This window comes from Hoplias malabaricus, chromosome 7 (assembly GCF_029633855.1).
Source record: "Hoplias malabaricus isolate fHopMal1 chromosome 7, fHopMal1.hap1, whole genome shotgun sequence".
NCBI classification, from domain to species: Eukaryota; Metazoa; Chordata; class Actinopteri; order Characiformes; family Erythrinidae; genus Hoplias; species Hoplias malabaricus.
Genome location: NC_089806.1, coordinates 409,958 through 434,707, shown reverse-complemented (window position 1 = coordinate 434,707; position 24,750 = coordinate 409,958). Strand labels below are relative to the sequence as shown.

Here is a 24,750-nt window from a genome sequence, read left to right as displayed (position 1 = left end):
GTAGGTACACAAACTATTTTAGTTATTAGAGATTAATTAACATTCTTTTAAATTGAGAAAGGAATTGGTCTTCTCGTGACTCAAGATTTATATCAGTTCATGCAGACAATTCATGTTAGTATACATTCACCTGAGAATAGCATAGGGTACCACATGATTAAACAATAATAATACATTGGATAATGCATAATTGGATTCAGAAAGGTATACATGTCCAAGATAACATGGAGAGAGAGAGAGAGAGAGAGAGAGAGAGAGAGAGAGAGAGAGAGAGAGAGAGGAGAGAGAGAGAGAGAGAGAGAGAGAGAGAGAGAGGGAGAGAGAGACACACAATGGGGTGCTTTTGGTGACTTATAATTTAACAAATGTCCACTTGGAGGCACTGTTTGTCCTTGCTATTCTGGCTCCAGGGGGTCTTGGGTCTCCTCACTTGGTGAGTCAGTTCTCAGGCTCTGTTGACTGATTTAAAGAGCTTTTGGTCTAATGGGGTTTCTGGTCATCATAAAATTTAAAGACGACTACTCAGTGTAGGTACAAACCTTTTTGTGAGCATCCCAGTGTCAAACTGGAAAGGGTTCTCATGACCTTCTAATCTCCAACAGACTATGTGTGTGTGGGGGGGAGGGGATAGTTTCATAGGGTCCTCACAGCTCACTACTGTGGAATGTGGAATTCCTTTTTATCATAAAAAAATGGAAAGTCAGATGCTGAATCTTAACATTTCTCCATCACTTGATCTGGATAATCCATAGTCTTGAAAAGATTCAGCATACCTTGGCCTTCCTCCACTACAAAATGTAAAAATGTAAAGAATGTAAAAGAGCGGTAGGAGTGGCAATTCAGCCTCCAATCTAAGCTTTGTCTTCTTATACCTCTTTGCTATTGCCCCTTGTGTACCTTTGCTCAGACTTGTTTCTTCCATCTATGACCTTTTGGATTGCTCACTTCAGTTTCGGATTATTGTGTTATTAAAGTATTTACTCCACTCCTGCCACCAGTTGTCTCTTTTCCCACACCAGCATGAAAAAATACTTTGCCTTTAAAATGCTACCGACAGAGATGGAGAGTTTTCAAAGAGCACTCGGCTCTCAAGGACAACTATTGAGACACCAACAGCAACAAGTGGATTAGCTGACCCAATCAGTGGAACTGTATCAATTGTACCAGCTCATTTCTAGTATGCAGGGACTCACATAACAACTACAATGTATTATTGTTCCTGCTAGAATTCCTTTGGCAGCATCTTCAGATACAGGACAGATGATACAATCTAATTTTTTTGCCTGTCAGTAAACCAGACAAATTTGATGGTAACCCGAACAAATGTAAAGGGTTTCTACTGCAGTGTTCTGTTTTGCAATATGCCTAATAGTATGGATAAAAGTAAAATATCATTTTTTTGTGCTGAGACTCACTGACAGGGCATTAGATTGATCCACAGCCATGTGGCATCATATACAAGATGTTTCTTATGAAGTTTTTTGAAAGAGTTTAAATCAGTTTTTAATAATGAAAATAATGTAAACTTCACCTACGAAGGGTATCCTTTTTAGGAAACATCATCAGCAGGTCAGGAATTACTATGGATGATAGCAGGGTACAGGTTGTTGTTCGGGGGCCCAAACCTAGCAATATTAAAGATCTACAAAGATTTTTCATGAAAAATCAAAAAGTTTTATCAAAAATACAAAAGTTTTATCGTGGGTTTATTTGGAACTTCAGCACAGTCTCAGCCACTCTCACTACTCTGTTTAAGGGAAATCCTAAACACTTAAAATGGTGTTATTTTATATATATATATATATATATATATATATATATATATATATATATATATATATATATATATAACAGGGAGTCTGGCCAGGTGAGATTAAGTAAACCTGAGATGGAGTTAAATAGTGATGCAAAATAGTCAGCCTCAGACAAAAACTTGTTGAGCTCTTGAACATAGTACTTTCACTTTCCTCTGTCCAGCCCACAGAAGACTTGACGTTTCTCAGATATAAAGGCAGCAGAGTGTTCTTTTTTCCCTCACAACACTTTCACTTCTTCACACTTAGCCTCACACTCTAGGTAAGGTAAGACTGGGGACTGTAACAAAAGTAACTGTAACTGTAATAAAAGGCTGTAAAAGGCTAAAACAAAGACTGTACAATATATTAATTTGTTTAATTTTTGTTCTGTTAAAATCTTTTTAGTGGTTGTTAGAAGCAAGCTTTTAGTTGCATAAAGGTTTAAATGAAATTATTTACACTGGTTAAGTTACTCTGTTAGTTAATGTGTAACAGGGCAAGAATAAATATGTACAAGACAGAATGAGAATAAGAATGAGACAGTAACCTGCCCAGTGCAGGAATGTAAAGGGTGTTTGATAAATAACACACTGAACAGTGAACTTGGGGTGTATTCAGCAGTGACAAGACGAACAGTTTTTCAGTGTGTTTGTGTGCAAATTTCTGCAGCATTTGACTGAGTGAAGACTGGTAAGGAAGATGTGTCCTGGATGGAGCGAGTATCTGCAGATGTTTACTGCTTCAGGCTCTGTAGAGATGTTTTACAGCAAAGTGTTGTATTTTAAACTTTAGCTGATGGTTTTCTTGTTTTTAGGTTGAAAATGGCACAGCAAGAAAGAAAAATGGCTGATCTAAGGTAATAATATTTTTGTATATTTATGTTTAGATATGCTTTCCTGTTAATGGTTTATAAAAAAAAAATATTACATAGCTTAAACTTATGTGTTTCTGTCACAGAAAATATTAATAACACAGTAAATAATTTAGGGTCATACTGTTATCCAGATTCAGCTATAAATGTATTCAAACAATATATTTTTAATGTTCCTCAAGTTTAATATTCAGTTAAGCATCAACAAGATAAGGGATAAGATAGACTTGTCTAACTTAGACTTGTCTAACTATAGCTCACAGACTTTAATCATTTTACAGTTTAATGTCTGAGGATGGTCAGCTTAAATTGTGATTAATGTAAGTCAAACATTAGACTGCTGACATTGAGTTTTATAAAGGTTACCTGAACCTCTCCTTAAATAGTCTAGGACTGAGTTTAAAACATGAAAAATTATAGCATACAAAGAAAGAATATTATCAGAATTACATCCAGAGATGGTTCAAGATCAGGTTTTTCCACACCAAGAACATTCCAGTTTCAGGTTAGTTTACACCAAGGACATTCCAGGTTTAGTTTAGTCCACGATGGGAACAATCCAGGTTGAGTTCCATCTACATTGAGGACATTCCACATTGAGGATGTTCCAGGGTCAGTTTGGTCCACACAGATGTTCCAGGGTCAGTTTGGGTCAGTTAGGGTCAGAGGACTTTTCTGTTTTTTTTGGTCCACATTTTAAGCTTTTCTAGACTGAATCTGAACTGGCTCACACTTTGAATGTAACTAAACACATTTAACCAATTTACATGAACATGCCACATTGAAATGCATAAAACTAAACACACATTAAAGTTCAACCTCCAGGTGTCTGAAATGTAACAGACATATAGTTTTCATAAAAAAACACATTCAATTCATGATCATTTATTAATATTATTTAATAGATTACAGAACTGCAAGAAAGAAATTGATGAATTAAGGTAAGACGGCATTTAAACACATTACCTTCTGTGTTTCTTTTATAAAATTATATATTGATATATAGATTTTTTTCCCAGAAAAGAGAATTTACACTTCAGAAAAGAGAATGGAAACCTCAAATCACAAAATCGAACTTTACGGTAAGAACACATTTAAAATGAATGTGTATTGTAGTCCATAATAAAATATCAGTAACTATATTAAAGCCTTGAATAAACTCTGTATTAAAGAGAAGTTAATTTTCAGTGCTGTTTAATTAACTTTTTTTTATTCTGCTTTATTCATTTACAGTACTCTAAAATCTAAAACATTTTTCTCATGGAAAAGCCTATTGTTACTGTGTCTGTGTATTTGATCTATTTTGTGTCTTTCTGTGTTATGTCTGTGGGTTATATAAATAGATTGGAAAATGAGAAAATCTATAAAGAAATTGATGCTTTAAGGTAAGAAAATCACTAGTCAAAAACTAGCAAAACAATGTTGTCAAATATATCTATTTAAACTGAAGACAGAAACACTAGCCAAGTTTTCAGCAATGTGTGGATCTTAAGATTAATGTTTTCCATTCTAAAGAACAGTGATATAAAATACACTCTTTTGTGTCACACACAGAGAAGAATATGGAAACCTGAAATCAGAGATCAGCAAATTAAGGTGAGAAATTACACTGGCCTGCAGGATATATGTAATTCTGAATTTATATTTCCAGTAATAATAGTATAATAGATGTAATCCATATTTGTGTTATGCAATTAGAATAAGGGCCCCTGGATTGTATGTGTATGGTTCCACTGGTTGAACATGATCCATTTAATGGGCGCTGAACAAAGATTAAAGTATTTTTGGTTTTTTTTTTGTCTGTGAATTTATATCAGAGTTCTAGAGATTGAATAACAACAAATAAATGATTCTCAAAATAGTTAAAAGTAAAAACACTAACTGGGGAGAACTGCTAATTTACAAAGACTTCAGCATTCAGCCTATGGCTGCTTTACTCAACTGAATAAAATCCCTTATTCTACACAACCAGACACACACACACACACACACACACACACACACCACACACACACCACACACACTCATACACACATACACACATGCACACATAAAATGAAAGAGAGAGCTTAAAAAGCAGAAAAGTGTAAAGAGCACTAACAAAATGTTTGGACTGAGTGAATCAGCTGCAAAAAGCTAGACTCAAACAAACCTTTTCTTTAAAACCTGCAAAAAACACTTAAAAAAATAAAAAAAATAATATTCATTGCAAATATAAAAAATATGCAGTAAAGCAGTTCTTTCACCTATACACTAAAGGCAGTAAAGCAGTTTACACGAGTTTTGTTCTTTAAAAAATACCTTAAGGACATTTTCCCCCGTTAGGCTTGACATTGTTTTAAAATCTGTTGAATTACAAATAAAGGAAGTAAATCAACACAATGCCAAAAGCCACTTAGTGAACTTGAATCTGAATATGAGTCTGAAGATACAATGACTAAAGTGTTACATATATTCAGCTGTTTCAGTTATTTAACATTATAAAGGCTGAAATTTTCAGAACCTGAGGACAGGACTCCCACACACACACTTGCAGTCCATTATTGGACTATTCGCTACACTTTCTTATGTAAATGAGGCAAAGCAGAAGAGGACACGGGTTCTCAGAGAGAGAAAGATATATAGCTACATAGCAAATTTTTCTTTTGTTAATGCGCCACACATTTACACTTTTACACATATCAGATATACAGAAAGGTACAGATGTAGTTATATTTCTATCTGTTTGAAAAATGTGATATATATATATATATATATAAATGATCTAACAAATAACAACATTTTAGCTTCTGCAGAGTCCTAGAACAGGTGTATTTAGTTTTTCTTGAAGCCACATTAAATAAATAAATAAATAGATAGAGAAAATGTCTCTGCAATAATGTGACCTAACAAAATATATATTCTAACAAATGACAAAGTAGCAGCTTCTGATGAGTGTTTAGGAAGTCTATTTGAGACATGTTTTAGTGTTTAATTAATTGTAATTCAAAGTCAGTTTCTCATTTAAAACCCACATGTCCCATTTTGATTCAAACTCACTGTCAGGGCCTTCATGCACATAAGCTGTACAGTGAAGGTCTTCTGCTAACATCACATCGATGTTTGTGAGGCGGTCAGTGGATATTGTAAAAATTTAGCTTGTACAGTGGTTAATAAATCATCAGCTAATATTAAATTAGCCAGTTTCCACTCATAATTATACAAAGGCTGGCCACATGCCTGCTTTACCATTGCATAATCCACTGAGTCCTCCGCACAAACCTCGATGCCGTTAGAGGATGCTTTTAAAGAAATTTTCAATTCACACATTAAATCCCTTCCCAAGAGATTAATTGGACACACTTCTGAAAACAAAAATGCATGTGAGAAAGTTTCCCCTGTTTGTAAAGAACACTTTAAAGGTTCTGTGACAAATTCTGTGGTTTTGGTACCTGATACACCTATTGATGTTATGGCTTTCCGTGTAAGCTGAGGCTTTTCAGGGAAGTGTGAAGCTCTAAGAGTGGATGTAGTGGCCCCTGAATCAACTAAAAAACTAAGCTCTCTCCCTGCCACTGTCATGGTTATCCTAGGCATGGCTGTGTAAGCATTAGTTTGTGTTAATAATAAAAGTTATTCACTTATCGTTTCTGATGTTCGTCCAGGCACTCCATCCCCGTCCAGCTCCTCCACCCCCAAGGCCTCCTCTCAGTCGGAAGGCTCCATTGCTTGCAGGGCTTGTCTCTCATCTCCATGTCTGTTGGGACAGTCTCTTATGAGGTGTTCAGGACTTCCGCAGGCGAAACACCCTGCACCTGCCCCAGTCCTGCCATAGCCTCTTCCGAGTCCTCTCCCCCTGCCTCGGCCTCCGCGCCGTCCCCCACCTCTTTGATTGTGGTCCGATACCTGCTTCCACAATGCCAGCTGCGCATCAACCAGTCTGCGCTCCTCCTTTTCTCGTTGTTTTTCTCTCTTGGCGTTCAGAACTTTTTCAGCATGCGCTGCATACTTTTCCACCTCTTTCAGTCGGCCCACGTTCACATCTAAACAGTTGGTTTCAACACAGGCGCGTAGATCTGGGCGTAATCCGCACACGAAGTGATATTTCAGCTGACTTTCCCAGGCTGTTATGTCCGCAGTCTCCCAGTCCTCCGTTGGTGGTCCGCCGCCTCCGTGTTTCTTTGTCACTTCCAGGAGGCGGGAAAGAAATGACCGCGCGGATTCGCCTGGTTGTTGCTTACACTCTGCAATTTGTCGCGGGTCATGTTGGTGCGGATACCTCCCTTTGATGCGTCCACACAATGCATCAAATTTGGTGAGATACGCCTGACCCAACTCTGTCCTGCTGGGACGAATGTCCACTCCAGTCATGAGAGCTCCTTGCACTCTCATCCAGTCAACTCCCATCCGTACGGCCAGCACTCTTCCCAGCTCGTGCAGGCTTGGACGGAAAGTCTCACAGAACTGTTTGAGGCTTGTGCAGAATTCCTCTCCCCCATCTGTAACCTCGGGGAGAGAAGCGACCACCTCTTTGATCTCTGCAAAAGTCCATGGTCTGAACACCTGTCCGATAGTCTCACCCATCGGAACCTCAAGCATCGGCATGCTAAACTGGTTCATGGCCTCGACTAGGCCGGGAATCTCGTCCTCTTCGTCGTTGTCCCTGGAGCGGAGTTTCATGCTTAGTGGAGCAATCTCCTTTTTTCTGGCTTTGGGCTTTACGCTTGGCTCTGTGATTCTCTCAGGCGTGTCTGGAGGGGGAGAGCCTGGGAACAGTGGCTCTTCTCCCTCCTCATTCTCGTCCTCCTTCACCCTTATCTCTCGTGCTGCCTGAAAGGGAGGGTCCCTTGGCGGAGTCTGCAGCTGTTGAGCGGTTAGTTGCGTTTCAGCGGGTGGAGGAAATGCAGGTGACTGCGATGAAAGCGGAGGTTCTGAGGCTGAGGTTGGTTGCGTCTCGGCAGGTGGAGGAAATGCAGGTCACTGCGATGGGGGAGGCGGTGCTGAAGCCTGCGCAGGGCGATGTGGATTCACGTCCAGGTCCCAGTTGATCTTCGGATAAAGGTCATACTCAGGAGGGGGTGGACGGGCCAGAACAGGCACGGGAGTACATGGAAGAACAGCACAAACATTTGCACAATGGTTAGATATTGGTGAAGTAACACAAACATTTGATTTAACATCCTCATTAACTTCTCTCTTCTTTGCATTTCTGTTCTTTTTCTGAATTCTTTTATCTGCTTCTCCCTTCCACATTTGTAGTGCCTTATGGTCCGCTACAAATGGCTCTGGAAGTTTTTTACAACACCCACACCCACTAAGCTGAATATTCTGTCTGAGTGTTTCAGTCTCCTGCTCTTTATGTATTAATTCATCTGTCAGCCGTTCCAACTGGTTTGGACTGAAACTACCTCCCTCAGGGAAACCCAGTTCAACCCATTCTCCCATCTGCCTCACACTGCTCGGGCCATACTCCTTCAGCATGTACCTGTATTGTGATGCAGCCTTATTAACTTTATCTTTCTCCTCAGCCTGGTTCTGTGCTGTTTTGCTGTAACAACACCCCATAATTGTATTTTAAAATAAACCTCAAGTTAATTAAATGAATTGTAAAAAATGAAGGGAAAACCCAACACACATACATATATATATATATATATATATATATATATATATATATATATATATATATATATATATATATATATATATATATATATATATATATATATACCTCTTTTTTTTTTCTTTCTTCTCAATCTCTCTCTTAGAGATTACTTTGACATCACCTGTATGTCCCTCTCTAGTGGACTTTTTCTAAAGGTACCTTACTCATTAGAATGTCCTGCCCTAGGAGCTCGTCAGCTCTGGAAACATAAATCAAATCAAATCAAATCAAATTTATTTATATAGCGCTTTTCACAACTGATGTTGTCACAAAGCAGCTTCACAGAATTCCAGTAAGACAAGATTTGACATGAAATGTAAAGACAAATGTAAAACCCTCAAGTGAGCAAGCCAGGGGCGACAGTGGCAAGGAAAAACTCCCCCAGCTGAGGAAGAAACCTTGGGAGGAACCAAGGCTCACAAGGGGTGACCCATCCTCCTCTGGTCAATCTACTGGTGATGATAGTTAGTAGTCCATGAGAACTTCAGTGTAGGGACAGCTTCAAGGCACTTGGTGGTTGCTGGAGCGTGGGCAGCTGGTCTGAAGCGTGGAGGAGGATCTCGACAGTCATCCATCAGTGTCCAGACAGACAGGTGGGCAGTCGTTTACTCGGAAAGATGTAAAGGGATGGAATTAGTTTTGAACTGTTTTGTGTTTGTAAAGTAGAAAATATAAAAATTTCCAGAGTGTGGCTAATGACTCTAATGAGAACCAGGAGGACACACAGACACGGGAGCATCCTGAAACACTGGCATCCCTCCGCTCCACCGTCAACAAACCTGAGTGATCGCGAGAAGCGGCGGGACGACAGCACCAGCGTCTCAGTTTACTATAATTCCCTGTGTCCATGCACCCCCCGGATCTGCCGCCTTTATCTATGGGGGAGCATTAGCTACCAAATGATAAACTAAACAAATGAGTTTTTAGCCTACATTTGAAGATTGCGACTGTGTCTGAGTCCCGAACATTTTTTGGAAGATCATTCCAGAGTTGGGGGGCTTTATAAGAAAAGGCTCTTCCCCCAGCTGAGGCCTTCTGAATTCTGGGAACATTTAAAAATCCAGTATTCTGTGATCTGAGTGAACGTGGAGGCTCATAATAGGAAATTGTATCTTGAAGATATTCAGGAGCAAGCCCATGTAGAGCTTTATATGTTAATAACAAAATTTTGTAGTCAATGCGGAATTTAACAGGCAGCCAATGAAGTGATGATAAAACTGGGCTGATATGTTCAAATTTTCTAGTTTTAGTGAGGACCCTAGCTGCAGCATTTTGAACTAGTTGAAGTTTTCTTAAATTGCTGCTGGTGCATCCTGACAGTAGTGCGTTACAGTAGTCAAGCCTTGAAGTAATAAAGGCATGTACTAATGTTTCTGCGTCCTGGAGGGATAAGGCATTTCTAATCTTAGCAATATTGCGAAGATGTAAAAAAGCTGTCCTAGTGATACTACCTATGTGTTGATCAAATGATAAATCCGGGTCAATTATGACACCAAGATTTTTTGCTGCTGAACCAGGTTTAACTGGAAAGTCAGCGAGATTTAAAATTAAATCTGATAATTTATTTCTTGTCACTTTTGGACCCAAAAGCAGGACCTCTGTTTTGTTGCTGTTTAGAAGGAGGAAGTTACGCAACATCCAGCCTTTCACGTCTTTTACACAGTCCTCTATTTTCTTTAATCTGTGTTTGTCATCGGGCTTGGCTGAAATATACAATTGTGTGTCGTCTGCGTAACAGTGAAAGTTAATGTCATGGTTTCTTATAACTGTGCCTAGCGGTAACATGTATAATGTAAATAATAATGGTCCTAAAATAGAGCCTTGTGGAATTCCAAATCTTACTTTAGAATAATTTGAAGTTAGATTGTTTACTTTTACGAATTGATAACGTTCCGTTAAGTAAGATTTGAACCATAATAGGGCTGTCCCTGTGATTCCAACCATGTTTTTTTAACCTTTCTATGAGAATATTGTGGTCTATTGTATCGAAGGCTGCGCTTAGGTCAAGAAGCACCAACAGGGATACGTGGCCTTGATCAGAGGCAAGAAGAAGATCATTTGTTATCTTGACTAGAGCTGTCTCTGTACTATGATGTTGCCTGAATCCAGATTGGAATTTTTCATATATATGATTCTTATGTAGATATGAACTAAGTTGTTGGGCCACAGCTCTTTCTAAGATCTTAGACAGAAATGGCAAATTAGAAATAGGCCTGTAATTAGACAGTGTACTAGCATCAAGATTTGGTTTCTTGATCATAGGTTTAATAACTGCTAGTTTAAAAGCTTTGGGTACATGGCCCAGACTAAGCGATGAGTTTACTATAGTTAAAAGAGGATCAATAATAGCTGGTAGTACTTCTTTGAGCAACTTTGTGGGAATTGCGTCAAGTGTGCAAGTTGTACAGTTTGCGGAGGTGATAATCTTCTCTAGTTCTAATTGTGGGAGTGGGTAAAAGGTTTCAAGTCTTTCTTTTACAGTTATATTATGTTTTATTTCATTCACATCGGGTGGCAGCCAGGATGGATTTGATCCTGTGGCTAGAGTTTGTTGTCTAATATTCTCAATTTTATTATTAAAAAAGTCCATAAAATCTTTACTGGTGAGAGTTGCTGGAATTAGTTGTTCAGAACCTGCTTGATTTTTTGTAATTCTAGAAAACACACTAAACAGTGCTCTCGGATTATTTTTATTATGGGAGATCAGCGAGGCCAGATATGCTGAGCGAGCTTTAGTGAGGGCATTTCTATACTCTATAAGGCTGTCCTTCCAGGCAGAATGAAACACTTCAAGCTTGGTTGATCGCCATTTCCGCTCTAGTTTTCGTAATGTTTGTTTTAAAGTACGGGTCTTATCGTTATACCATGGTGCGAGCTTTTTCTGTCTTATACTTTTATATTTAAGTGGTGCTACCTTTTCTAAAGTAGATCGACAGGTATTTTCTAGGTAATCAGTTAGTACATCTAGGTCCATTGGGTCTGATGGAGTTGGAACTGGGGTCGATAGTTCTGGTAGGTTTTCTATAAATTGTAGGGCGGTAGATGGTTTTATTATACGCCTTGTAGAATAGCGAGGGTTCTTACATATATTATGGCTAAAACGTAGCTCATATGAAATTAAGTAATGATCGGAGATTGCTGAGGATTGCGGTAAGATATTAATTTTGTCAATGTTAAGACCTAGTGTCAGAACTAAGTCTAAAATGTGGCTGCAGTAGTGTGTAGGCCCTGTTACATTTTGAGTAATACCAATAGAGTCTAAGATTGAGGTAAATGCCTTTTTTAGTGGGTCACTTTCCTTCTCAAAATGGATATTGAAATCTCCTACAATTATAACTTTATGATTGCACACCGCTAGGTTTGTAGCAAAATCGCTGAATTCTTTCAGAAATTCTAAGTAAGGCCCTGGTGGTCTGTAAATGTTGCATAATAAAAATGCGTCCTTTTTTTGTGACCGGATTTGTAATAATAGTGGAGAGAACCTCAAAAGAAGAGAAGGTGTCACATTGTTTAAGACTAATTTCTAGGGTATTTTGGTAAATTACACATACTCCACCTCCTTTGCCTGATATTCTTGGGCTATGTGCATAATTATAGCCTAGGGGGGTGGCTTCATTTAGTGCTAAATATTCATTTGGTTTAACCCACGTTTCCGTGAGACAGAAAACATTGAATTTATGATCACTTATAATATCATTTACGATGAGTGCTTTTGAGTTTAGTGATCTTATGTTGAGTAACCCAAATTTTAGTTCTGAGGTGTTGCTGCTAGGTGTTGTGTATGATTTAATATTGATTAGGTTGCTGAAACAGGCTGATTTTGTTTTTCTACTTTTACATTTAGTTCGGGGGAAAGACACAGTCTCAATACAGTTGAACCTGGGTGACGTCTCAAGACAGTTCGCAGACGGTCGGTTTAGCCTGTCTGTCTGCGGCCTGGTCCCGGCTCTGGATTGTCAGCAGCTATCTACACTACTCTGCTGACTAACTAAAAGACTATGTGCTATACTGCAAGAAAGTAAGGCAGCACCCTCCCGCGTGGGGTGGATACCATCCCTACCTATAAGACCAGGCTTGCCCTCAAAACGTAACCAATTGTCTATAAAGCCCACTTGATTTTCGGAACACCACTTGGACATCCAGCAGTTTAACGCCCAAAGTCTGCTGTAAGCTTCGTCGCCACGCCGCATTGGTATGGGGCCAGAGCAGATTACGGCATCGGACATCGTCTGGGCCAGTTTAATCACCTCTGTAATATTACCCTTAGTTACCTCAGACTGCCGCAGACGAATATCATTGGCCCCTACATGAATGACTACCCTCGAATATCTCCTATTAGCTAACAGTCTAAGGTTGCCACTAATATCCGGCGCTCTGGCTCCCGATAAACAGCTAACTGTTACTGCCGGCGCCCCTAAAGGAGTAGCTAATTTCACGTGCCGAACAATAGAGTCTCCTATAACCAGAGCACTCTTAACAGGCTCCTCAGCGGGTGCTTCGCTGAGCGGGGCAAACCTGTTTGACACGCAAATCGGAGGAGCGTGGTGTCCCGGTGGGCTAGCTTTGGCCTCAGCGTTAGCATCAGCCTTAGCTTTCCGGCTATGACGCCGAGACGTCACCCATTCACCCCGCTGTGAGGGCTCTAACGCCGGAGTCGTGGGGGTGCTAACTCTCCCTAAGGCACCCGGAGTTGCTAACACTGAATCTCGCTGTTTATCCCTCAACAATAATAAGCTCCGGATGCGCACTTCTAGCTGGTCCACTTTATCCACCAGAGAGCTAACTAGCTGACACTTACTACAAATACAACCACTATATTTATCGCTAGAGGTGGAAAAGGGCGTTAAACTAAACATGCCACACTCTGAGCAGGCAAAACAGCCAGTAGTAGCCATGGAATTGCAGGTACTTACCGCTTTTAGTGAATTTTAGTAACTTACACCAAGAACGTTACTCCAGGGTCCGGTGGCAGTTTTAGTGCCTCTGTAATGAATATTCCTGCGGAGACAATCTAAAAGATAGATCTATGGATGGTTAGTAGGTTATAAAAACAGATATAAATATAGAAATAACAATGGAAACGAGTAAACAGGAAAACCTGAGCGATCAAAACAGCTTCCAAACGGGTACAGAAACAGCCAAACGGGTTACCAGATCTCCACAACACCGATCAGAACTAAAATCAATAAAACCTTACCGCAGGTCAATCGGTGTTCCCTCCTGGCGTCCCTTGTCAAATCCAATATCAGCGGTGCCGGTGGACCCAGAACGGAGCCACCTCCTCACTCTGGAGGCTTCTGGTGGATGGCTGGATTTGCTCTTTTCAATCCGCCTTTATTCCCCGCTCGGAAGACACCAGACACACGAGATATCCCGGACGAGCCCCCAAATTGTTATGGACATTTTTTATTAATCTATGTGAAACCAGGAAGGAAAATCAAAAGGTCTATTCTCAAAGAATTCTTTGGGGAGACCAGAGGAATAAGACACACAGTCAAACATTCTCTCTAATCTCACGAGTTTATTGAACAAATCAAGTCATACATAAAAAGTCCCAGTCATGTACACCAGCAACGTTTTAACCCAAACATTCCCTTATTGGTGGAAAAATGGTGAGAATGTCCTTCAGACATTCAGACAACACATAACAGCTCAGACCTGTAATTTTCCACAGGTCACCATAACCACAACTTCAAGCACTAAGGCCTACTATATGACTAAGAATTAACCAATATTAATCAAAACCCCATATCTTTTGTCATTAGATTAGATTAGATATTACAAAACATTACTCATTAGTGTTAATCTGCATTTTTCCATTACAGGTACTGACTGCAAATTTTTTAGCCGGCACACTACAGAATCAGCCCACACCAACTGTGCGACACTCTTCTTACTAAACTCTGCAGAGTCCATTAATTGGCTGGCATCAGCAAATGAGCATTTACAAATGTGCATATATCCTACCATTCATGCACCACACATTTGCACCATATTATTACAGAGCTTATCTCCTGCCAAATACCAGCTTTGTACAAGAGAACATCAAAAGGCATGTTTTAGTGTTCGGGTGCTTTTTGTATTTTAGCCATCATTCACATCCAGGTTTTTTTTTAATACAAATGTGCATGATGGCTAAAATACAAACAGTCAATGCTTTGGGCCAGTTTGCATGGCCAACTCCAACTTTCATCTGAAGCACAGAGTGATTTGTCGCTCCCCACCCCATCCCCCGCTTAGTGCTCCTACTTAACAAAACAATAGGCACTAACTACATTACAGCAGAGGTGCGGGTATCTTTGCTTTATGAAAAAAGTCATGCCTTTCCTACTTTTTGTGTTAATAATTGAGTTATTGTCCAATCCAATTAAAAAAAAATACATTTTGTTAACTGCAGTAAAAACATGAATGCATTTACTATGCTGTCCCTGAATAACATTTTTCTATTACACATTTAGAATTTGATGATCTTTCTATAAATGTGGTTGTGCTAATTTTCCTCTAATAGGTCCCCTTCCCAGAGTTAAATATTAATGCCCAAGTGCAGAAGAAAATGGAAATAAAGCTGTCAAGTGAAAGCAATACCAAATAAAATAGCAAATGATTTTACCAAACAAAAGGAAACTTTGGCACTACACTTTTAAATATTCAGTTTTTATAAACAATAATTTGCTGGACTGCCAAGTGGGCTAGTCAAGAAGAACCTTTCTTTGCATCAGTAGTGGATGCTGGTCTTTCAAGGAGGGAAGCTCAATTTCAGCCTACATCATAAAATGTGTTGGTTTATTTATACATAAATTCTACCCTACGTTAATTTTTAAGAAAATGATGTGTGACCCTGTTGTACCAACAACGTGTCTTTTCCAGGGACTTGACTAGTGTCCTCTCAATGGCCAGCAGAGCTAGACTGCTTAAACAGCCTTGGCTCATGTGAAATGTGTCCGCCCGTGCTCCCACAGATCTTTACACCAAAGGATCATTGATTCGCTCATTTTGCTGTCAATCAAAAAGGGATTCAGCCTCAGACAGATCAGCCAAACATCATGCAGAAGCTGAGCATCCGGGCCAGCCGAAGCCAGCCCACTGCCCCATAGACCCCCAGAGACGCTGAGCGTCCAATGGGCGGGACAAATCCCAGCATTTATCCAATGACTCGTCTCGAAGTTGAGCGCATTGTAGTGCATATTTATTCAATGACATGTACACACAACAGTATATATTTGTTCACTTATTTTTTTACATTTTAGGGGAAGCTGAGCTTCCCTTGCAGTCTTAGAGCAACCGCCGCTGCTATGCATGTCCTTCTACAGTTCCACTTCCTCTCAGAAAATAAATAGCTCATACAAGGAGAAAAAATAAAAAATAAACAAAATGAGAGAGAGAGTGAGAGGGATTGAGAGTCTTAGCTGTGTACCCTCAGTGGTAAATTTTCTTCACTTTTAGTTTAGGAACATGTGCAACATTCTATAATAACAGTAGATGTGAATTTCATGTATACTGTTTTATGTCCAAGAATTATATTATGCATTTTTATTTTACACAGTTCTATAATGAAAGCATACACATATCTGCCACTCATTCTGGGGGAGAGAATTTAATGGACCTGAAAAAGTGAAATAGTAGACTATAAAACCCCTGCTCTACCTTTAAAGGGACATTTACATGGTTTGTATATATAGTGACAATAATGTACCTCTGCGGAACCTTTTTTGAGTGTATATTACAGGTGCATATTAATCTGCTAGCTGTAGTAATTAAATGTGCAGTGGAGATCACAGAGATGTTGTGAAATGTGTGTATACTTTTTATTTGGTTTCTCATCATTAAAAATTTGATGCTAGCCTTACATATTTGTTTATAGATCAGAACATCAGAGTATCCACAGTGAAATTCCTAATGAGAGGTAGGATTTCAGTCCTTTAAACTCAAATATTAATTAATTCAGTTTCTTAATTCATGACTTTATATATGCATTTTTCACTTTTTAAAGAGAAGGCAAACTGATGGACAACAAACTTGAAAGCAGTGAAGACATTAGAGAACCTGAAGAAAACATTGAGAATGGGAAACCTTTGAAAAAAAAACACTGGGTAAAAGTTCCTTTTGAATTGAACACAACAGAACTCAATACAGAGCAGGAAAAGAAAAAAGAGGAGCAGAGTGATGACAAGAAAACCCCAGAAAAACCACCCAAGGTATATTTCCCTTTTAACATGAAATTTATACAACTGTATAAAAATACATAATATAACATTAAAAAGTTGCTCCACATGGACTGCTTTAACAGGGCCCAGAAATCAATTCAAGAGATCAGAAAGGTGTTTTGATAAAATGTAAAAACAGGAGAGTTGTTAATGTATAAGGCCACACAGTTCTTTTCTTCAACCTGCTAGCATGAACAGCCCTCCTCTCACTTGCACAAAATATGAAGCAATAAATGGAAGGAGAATGAGATGTTCTGCTAACACAATGTGCTTCAATCTGGGCCAAAATCTTCTATTGTCCATTTGAAGTGTGCTGGACCTGTATAGGGGTGGTGGATTTTTAAAATGTGTTTATGACTCATTTCAGTAAGTTTTAAGTGGTGTGTGACTTGTAGAGAAGCACAGGACCTGTTAAGGCAAGCAGGACCTCTTGGAGAAGCCACCTCTTTCAGAGGTTTGTAGCAGAGGGTAAGATTACATGAGTGCAACTGAAAATAAATGCTAGCTTTGTTTCCCAGACCTTCTGGAGGATAATCTTCTTTCTTTCTGAATGATAAAGCTGAGAAAATTTTGTCTGTTGGATAGTTGGCATTAACTCTCAAGACAAATGTAAACAAAATAATTGTTTTTCAAGTGTTCCTCAGGCAGTGTAAGGGAACTAAACATCTGAGTGTTAATATGAATGCTCTAGTTGTGAAATACTGTGTATTGCTTGTGATCCTAAGTGCTTTAGTGTGTTAATTGTGCTTTTAAAGCTGTTCTATTTTATTCACTTTTCTGTTGTTTTTAGACAACAAGGAAACAGTGCACATCTCAAACAGGAAACACATATAACAATCGAGTCCAACGCAAAGGTATGTGCACAGGTAACCCTATGTTTATGGTAAAAATTGTTCCAAAGAGAGTAAAACAAGTTGTTTTTTTTAAATAAGCATTTTATAATTCATCTCATATTCATTCTTTCATCATATTTTAAAAAAAGTGAAGTTGAATATTAATTGAGAATAGTGTTTCTTTCTTAGGCCTAGATGTTTAAACTCTTATTGGGTATATTATCTTTCTGTTTACAGAATGTATAGCTTCTATTGGGATAGATTTTGGTACAGCCTTCACTGGATACAGCTTTGGGATTAAAGGATCTAAACAGATTCGCCAGCCAAAATGGGGAGAGGAATACGGTCTAAACACCCCTAAAACACTTACGTGCATTTTATTTGATGAGGATGAAAATTTTCTCAAGTTTGGATATGATGCCATAATGACGTACACAAGACAAACTCGGAAAGATGAGGCAAAAAAGCAGTTCCTCTTTGACAACTTTAAAATGGAGCTCTATGGCAGGGTAGGTATATAATGGCAACAAATTATTTATCATATAAAAATGCTGGATATTCTTAGACTATTATATCTGTTCTCTAATGTAACTCCATAGTTAGAGTAAAAGGCTCATGCTTGTCCCATTGTGAGGATGATGGATGAGTGTGTATCTCTTACTCAGGTGTTACACAGAGATTCCATGATGACCGCCCAAAATGGGAAAAAAATGAGAGCTATGAAAGTTTTCTCTGAGAGCCTAAGATTTATGAAAGATCACGCACTGGAGATGATGGGAAAGCACACATCGGGAAAAAAGTACTCTGCCTCTGATGTTACATGGGTTTTGACGGTTCCAGCCATTTGGAGTGCTGCTGCTAAAAAGTTTATGACAGAAGCAGCTACAGAGGTAAACTATATTCAGCACTTAATTTGCATCAAACCAGTGTGATTTTGGAGAAGTGTGTACAGAATAAAGGTGTATAAATGTGTGTGTGTAGGCTGGTCTGGTGTCTGAATCTAATCCCGAGAGACTGATTGTTGCTCTGGAACCAGAAGCTGCTTCTGTCTGGTGTAAACAGCTTCCAAGTGAAGGTTTCATGGAGGGAGATCTGGAAGAAGCTGAGACATTAGAACAAATCTCAGGAACTCAGTACATGGTGGTGGACTGTGGAGGTTTGTAAAATACTTTTTGCAGCAATATTAGGATCTAACTAGTGCAATCTTTATGAAACTTATGAAACATTCTATAGACAGCTGAGGTACAAAATGTGAGGTGGCTGGAACTAGGTGATCAATATATATATATATATATATATAATTAAAAACTGCCATCCCCACTACCAGACCAATACACAGACTTAATTAACAAATGATGACATTTTGCATCAGCTATTCAATACCAAGAGGCAGTGTGAACACAGTAGAAAGTGTGATTATTTGTGCCATTTTATTTAGGTGGAACCATTGATGTCACAGTGCATGAGGTGGCAGAGGGGGGTCGCCTAAAAGAGCTGAACAGGGTTTCAGGAAACAACATGGGTGGCCAGACAGTGGACGTGAACTTCAAATTGTTTCTGAGAGAGACCTTCTCTGAAAAAGTCTTTGATGATTTTGAGGAAAATCACCCTAGTGAGGTGAAGAGGTTGATGTATGATTTTTCTATCTGTAAACGTTATGAAGGAGATGTGCTGGTGCAATGTCCTTATAATTTACAAGAGCTAGCCAGGAAAGTAAAAGACATGGAAGACTACTTCACAGAGGAAAGTGAAACAGACTGGGAAAGTGGGTCAATACTTCTGTCAGGGTCAAAGCTCAAATCTTTTCATGATGAAAGTCTCAACGGCATAGAGAGCCTGATTGAGAGAATACTGGAAAATCAAAACCTGAAAATCAAGTATATATTCCTAGTTGGGGGCTTTGCTTTGAGCCCTTATGTGATCAACTTTGTGAAAGAGAAGTTTGGGTCAAAGTACAAGGTACTCTTCCCAGTGGATGCCGCGATGGCGGTGGTGAAAGGAGCTGTTATGTTTGGCATGATGCCGAATATAGTGGAATCTCGAATCTGAGGATTGTGAGGTTTTCATCTACTGCCTTAAGAAGAATGGCCAGTGATGGGTTCAGTACAGTTTGAATCCATTCAAAAGCTTTATCTATTATTAACACTTTTTAATATTTTTTAATAAAATTATGTACAAAACTGACAGCATTTCCATGAAGGATGTTAATTCAGTGTTTATTAAAACTAAACATGAAGAAACTGTATATGTTTAATGTTCATTTTTCTAACTAATGTTAATGAATTTCCAGTTTAATTAGATTTCTTGTTAAGATTAATAAAAATGAACTGAATTACAAATAAATATTTGTAAATATAATGTTTAAGCATTAATGGTTATTCCTATCAAGTAATGAATCACACAAAATAAACCCTGTTTACAAAAAAAAACTGAACAATTCCTTGTTTTCTTCTAGCCACTTAATCATTAAATTTACTAGCATAGACCTCACCCCGAGAAACATCGGAGGGGGGGGGGGCGAACTTAGAGAGTTTTGGCTGGAGTTCGAGGTGGCTTGGAGGTGTGCGCATAAAGCCGTGCCCCCAATATTAGATGGTTTGCAAGCATTTGTGGGCTTCAAGCAAATCGTGTGCATGGGTACGGATGCATCCGTGGTAGGCTTGAGAGGACCAGCAGCTGAGGTGTGATTGGGAAGTCCTTGATGGGAGGCTGAGGACACCGACCCAATCCTAAAGGAGTAAACAGAGAAGTAAACTGGATTAAAACCATTGAGAGCAAGGATGTAATGGAGATGGAGATGGAGCCAATGGCGAGTGGTGACTGATCCAAGTTTGGTTGTGAAAAGTGGTTTGTCTTGAGATGAGGCTTGCATGTGATGTGTCTGAAGATGGTGAAGAAGTGGTTCAAATGGACTGAGTAGCGAAGACTGTTTAAACAGATATACTGGAGTGGTTCTGCCAAAATGGTCGGTTTTGCAGTGTTTTATAGTGAAGATCAATGTAGTCGCATAAAAAAAAAAATGAATATCTGTGAGACTGGGTGGTGTGAAGGATTGTAGGATGAAGAAGATTCTGTGAATTTGAAGCAGCAGAGAAGCCAAAGAAGGCCAGGAGGAACATGGCTCTGGGTGTTGAGGTAATAGGGAAATATCGTCCTGAGTGTAGCATGGGGAGGCAACATGCTAAGATGTATGAAGTATGAGGCTTGCGTTGTGGGTGAAAACTGGGCTTGTTCCATTTAATGCCTTGGAGAAGCAGGGTGACTGATTGGTGATGGGACTAAAGATGTGGAGAACTGTGGATGAGTTTGTAGAAAAATTGATAATTGTTAATTATGGTTACGACTGATGCGTTATCTTGGCCGACCAGGCACCGTGTCCAATGATCTTGATGAGTGAAATAGCATCCTTAACTCAGGTATAGAAGACGGAAAAATTGGTGCAGGGGTGAGACTATTGACCGATGGCATGGAGGAGATGTGGAGAGCCGAGAGATCTATGATAATGCGTTTCTTGCCTGAATATTTTCGAGTGGCGATGCCAATAGGGTTGATGTGGAAGGAAAAGAAGGGAGGTGTGTAGAAGAGGCCAATCCTGAAACCATCTGAGACGTCCTTGTCTAGAAGTGATGAAACAACATCAGTTTTGGCTTCAGCTGATAGGACCTAAAGCAGTCAGCTGCTACTAAATCTAGGTAGTCTAAGGGGACAGCTGGGTCGGGCATGAGCCTGGCAACAGGCTCATGAGCCGAACCACTGACAGTATGTGCAGGAATCTACATGAGGATGTGAAACATCCACCTGAGTTAAAGTTGTTACAAATCATATGGCCATTAAAATAGGACAGGTGTCATCCGTGGCTATCATGAGAGCTGGTAGTAGTAACATGTGGCGCAATGGTGGCTGTGGATGAAGTGGAGGCAATAGCAGTTGCAGAAGTGGGAATTTGTGCAAGAAGTGAGCCTGATGTGGCCCATTGGGATGGGTTGCCACACACAACACATAAAAGCGCGATGTGACTGGCAAAGACATGGCAGTAGAGTTCTAAATCCAGAGCGCCCCAGTAGCAAGCAATGTTCTATCGCTGAAGACGGGCAGCGGCCCAGGCAGATAATTGCAGATGGTATTCATAAAAGGTGGAAACCCCGAAGTGAACAGCGAGATCGAGGATGATGGACAGGTAATTGTCAAGTTCATGCCAGCGGATCGGAAAGGCAGAGCAGAGAATGTTGCAGTAAATAGAGAAAGCCAGAGTGAATTCTGAAACGTCAGTGGTTCGGCAGCTTTAAGTGTAAAGGAAAGTGTGGTGGAGAATTGAAATCTACCAGAGCATTTGCAATCAGAAAGTAGTTTATTAACCTTAAGGTGGTTAACACACATTAGCACAGAGTACTATGTGAATGTGGAGAAAGAAGATGAGAGTTTTCATAGAGAGTTTATAAAGGTAGTTTGTACATCATGAGCATAAGATAATCACTCTAAGTTTCTGAAAGCTTAGTCTCCTTAGAGACATCCCAGTTTGATATACAAGCTGAGGGACAAATTGTTTTGTTCTGATAAAGCACTGACCTCGAACTGACCCGACATACACTTTTTCTGAGTTCCGTTGATGTTTAGAAATGAATATACAGACAAAACAAGCAGACAGGTTCTTTAACAGAGACATATCAAAATTTCCATTACAATCCTCCCCTTGTCTCTAAGGACACTAAGAACATACAGAAACTCTAGAATATGCATACTGAAAAGGAAACTTATATTACTACACATAGGTTAAAAGAGGAAAAAAAATTATATATAAAACATTTACAAAATATGTAAAAAATACAAGAATTGAACATCCACTATTACATGTTAGACTTTCTGCAACAGTTTCATAAATTCTCATATTAAAAATATTGGTAAAAAATAGTACTTAGTAGTAGTAAAAAAGTAAAATATTGTAATAGTCATCACATTTAAACTGAGTAAAAAACTCCCTCAAGGCTGGAGGAAGAAACCTTGGGAGGAACCAAAACTCACAAAGGGGACCCATCCTCCTCTGATCAAACTATAGATTGAATTTTAAATTATCACCAATGAAGTGTCATTATGCTACATAATAATAATAATAATAATAATAATAATAACAATAACAATAGTAATAGTAATAATAATAATCATAATCATAATAGTGACATCAGTCTTAGGGCATAATAATAGTGCATCAGATAGGAAGAATCAGTCAGTGTTGCTAATTTGAGTCCATTTCTACTTCAGTGTAGTTGATGATGGTGAGTGGTCAGAGGCCGGCAGCGGTAGATGGAGGTGAGCAGCTGGTCTGGTCTGGTCTGGGCCGCAGGAGAATCCAGCAAACAATCTTCCATCAGTGGGTCACCATTTTCTCAGAAAACAGTAAAAGGGAAGCAGTTAGTTTAGTTGAGTGCAGCAGAGAAAAAGAGCATGTGAATATTTTCATTAGTGTAGTGATGGATATGACTGTAACAGACTGGAAGGAGGGAAACCAGAAGGAGCTCAGGCGAAGACATCCTTCTGCTCCAAACAAGAGAAATTGTGAGCACATCATCCGCGTTTACCCTGATTCCCTATGTCCATGAGTTCCTGAAACGACAACCTTAAACTAGACAGAGGTTAGTTGCCAAAGGCTAAACTGAACAAGTGTGTTTTGAGCCTAGATTTAAACAGTGACTGTGTCTGCTTCCCGAACACTAGCTGGAATATTTTTCCAGAGCTGAGGGGCTTTGTAGGAGAAAGCCCCCCCACCCCGCTGAAGTCTTATGAATTCTGGGTACTAGTAAGAGGCCGTTGCCCTGAGATCTGAGTAATCTTGGTGGTTGATGATGTCTCACAGGTATTCAGGGGCAAGACCGTGTAGGGATTTATACGTGAGTAAAAGAATTTTGTAATCAATACGGAATTTAACTGGAAGCCAGTGAAGGGCCGATAAGACTGGGCTGATATGATCAAATTTTCTAGTTTTAGTGAGGACCCTGGCTGCAGCATTTTGAATTAGCTGGAGTTTACTCAAGTTTCTACTGGAGCATCCTGATAAAAGTGCATTGCAATAATCTAATCTTGATGTAATAAAAGCGTGAACTAATTTTTCTGCATCTGGGAGGGATAAGGAATTTCTTAACTTAGCGAGGTTCCGAAGATGTAGGAAAGCTGTTTTTGTAATGTTACCTATATGCTGATCAAATGATAGATCTGAATCAATTATAACACCCAGATTTTTAGCTGATGAGCTCGGGAGAACAGGGAAGTCAGAATTATGTATTAAATCTGATGCCTTATTTATAGCAGGTTTTGGACCTAGAAGGAGATCCTCAGTTTTGTCACTGTTTAGCAGAAGGAAATTGTATGACATCCAATGCTTCACTTCTTCAACACAGTCCTCCATTTTCTTTAGTGTTGCTTTGTCATCTGGTTTGGCTGATATGTATAACTGTGTGTCATCTGCGTAACTGTGGAATGTAATCCCATGCCTGCTAATAACTCTGCCCAGTGGCAGCATGTATAAGATAAATAGTAAAGGTCCTAGAATGGAGCCTTGAGGAATTCCAAATCTCATTTTGTATGAATAGAAGAAACATTATTTACTTTTACAAACTGGTAGCGATCTGTGAGGTAAGACTTAAACCATGATAGGGCCATTCCTGTTATTCCAACCATGTTTTTTAATCTTTCTAGCAGAATAGTATGATCAATTGTATCGAAAGCTGCACTGAGGTCGAGTAGAACTAGCATGGATACGCAGCCTCGATCAGAGGCGAGAAGAAGGTCGTTTGTTATCTTAACTAAAGCCGTGCTATGGTGTGGCCTAAAACCAGATTGAAAATTTTCATATATGTTATTTTTATGCATGTATGACCTAAGTTGCTGGGCCACAACTTTTTCTAAGATCTTAGATATGAAGGGAAGGTTAGAGATGTTGGTATTGCATCAAGTGTGCAGGTCGTAAAATTTGACGAGTAGATGATTTTCTCCAATTCTAGCTGTGGTAGTGGGTCAAAGTCCTCTAGTCTTTCTTCTATGTTTTGTTCTATATCATCCACACCAGATGACAGACAGGCTGGATTTAGTAATATGGTATTTATTGTTTGTCTAATATTTTCAATCTTTTTGTTAAAAAAGTCCATAAAAGCGTTGCTGGTGTGAATGACTGGGATCTGTGGATCAGTAGCTGCCCAAATGTTTGTAAGTTTAGAGATTACATTAAAGAGTGCTCTAGGATTGTCTTTATTATTTTCAATCAGTCGGGACAGATGTGCTGAACGTGTATTGACAAGCGCCCTTCTATATTCGATAAGGCTGTCTTTCCAGACACAGTGAAGTATTTCCAGTTTAGTCGACCGCCATTTCCACTCTAATTTCCTTACGGTTTGTTTTAAGGTGAGTGTTTCTT

The 24,750-nt window shown here is 39.3% G+C and overlaps 1 protein-coding gene across 1 annotated transcript; it reads left to right on the top strand.

The window, feature by feature from the left end:
* The first annotated feature begins 2,054 nt into the window (after positions 1 to 2,054).
* On the top strand, positions 2,055 to 19,680 carry LOC136702642 (heat shock 70 kDa protein 12B-like). The gene is made up of 13 exons (XM_066677789.1): positions 2,055 to 2,076; positions 2,611 to 2,652; positions 3,573 to 3,608; positions 3,687 to 3,749; positions 4,011 to 4,052; positions 4,222 to 4,263; positions 16,173 to 16,214; positions 16,302 to 16,506; positions 17,306 to 17,369; positions 17,586 to 17,857; positions 18,014 to 18,238; positions 18,330 to 18,504; positions 18,787 to 19,680. The coding sequence occupies exons 2-13, from the start codon at positions 2,618 to 2,620 to the stop codon at positions 19,395 to 19,397; spliced, it is 1,812 nt and encodes a 603-aa protein (XP_066533886.1). The 5' UTR covers positions 2,055 to 2,076; positions 2,611 to 2,617; the 3' UTR covers positions 19,398 to 19,680.
* The last annotated feature ends 5,070 nt before the right edge of the window (positions 19,681 to 24,750 follow it).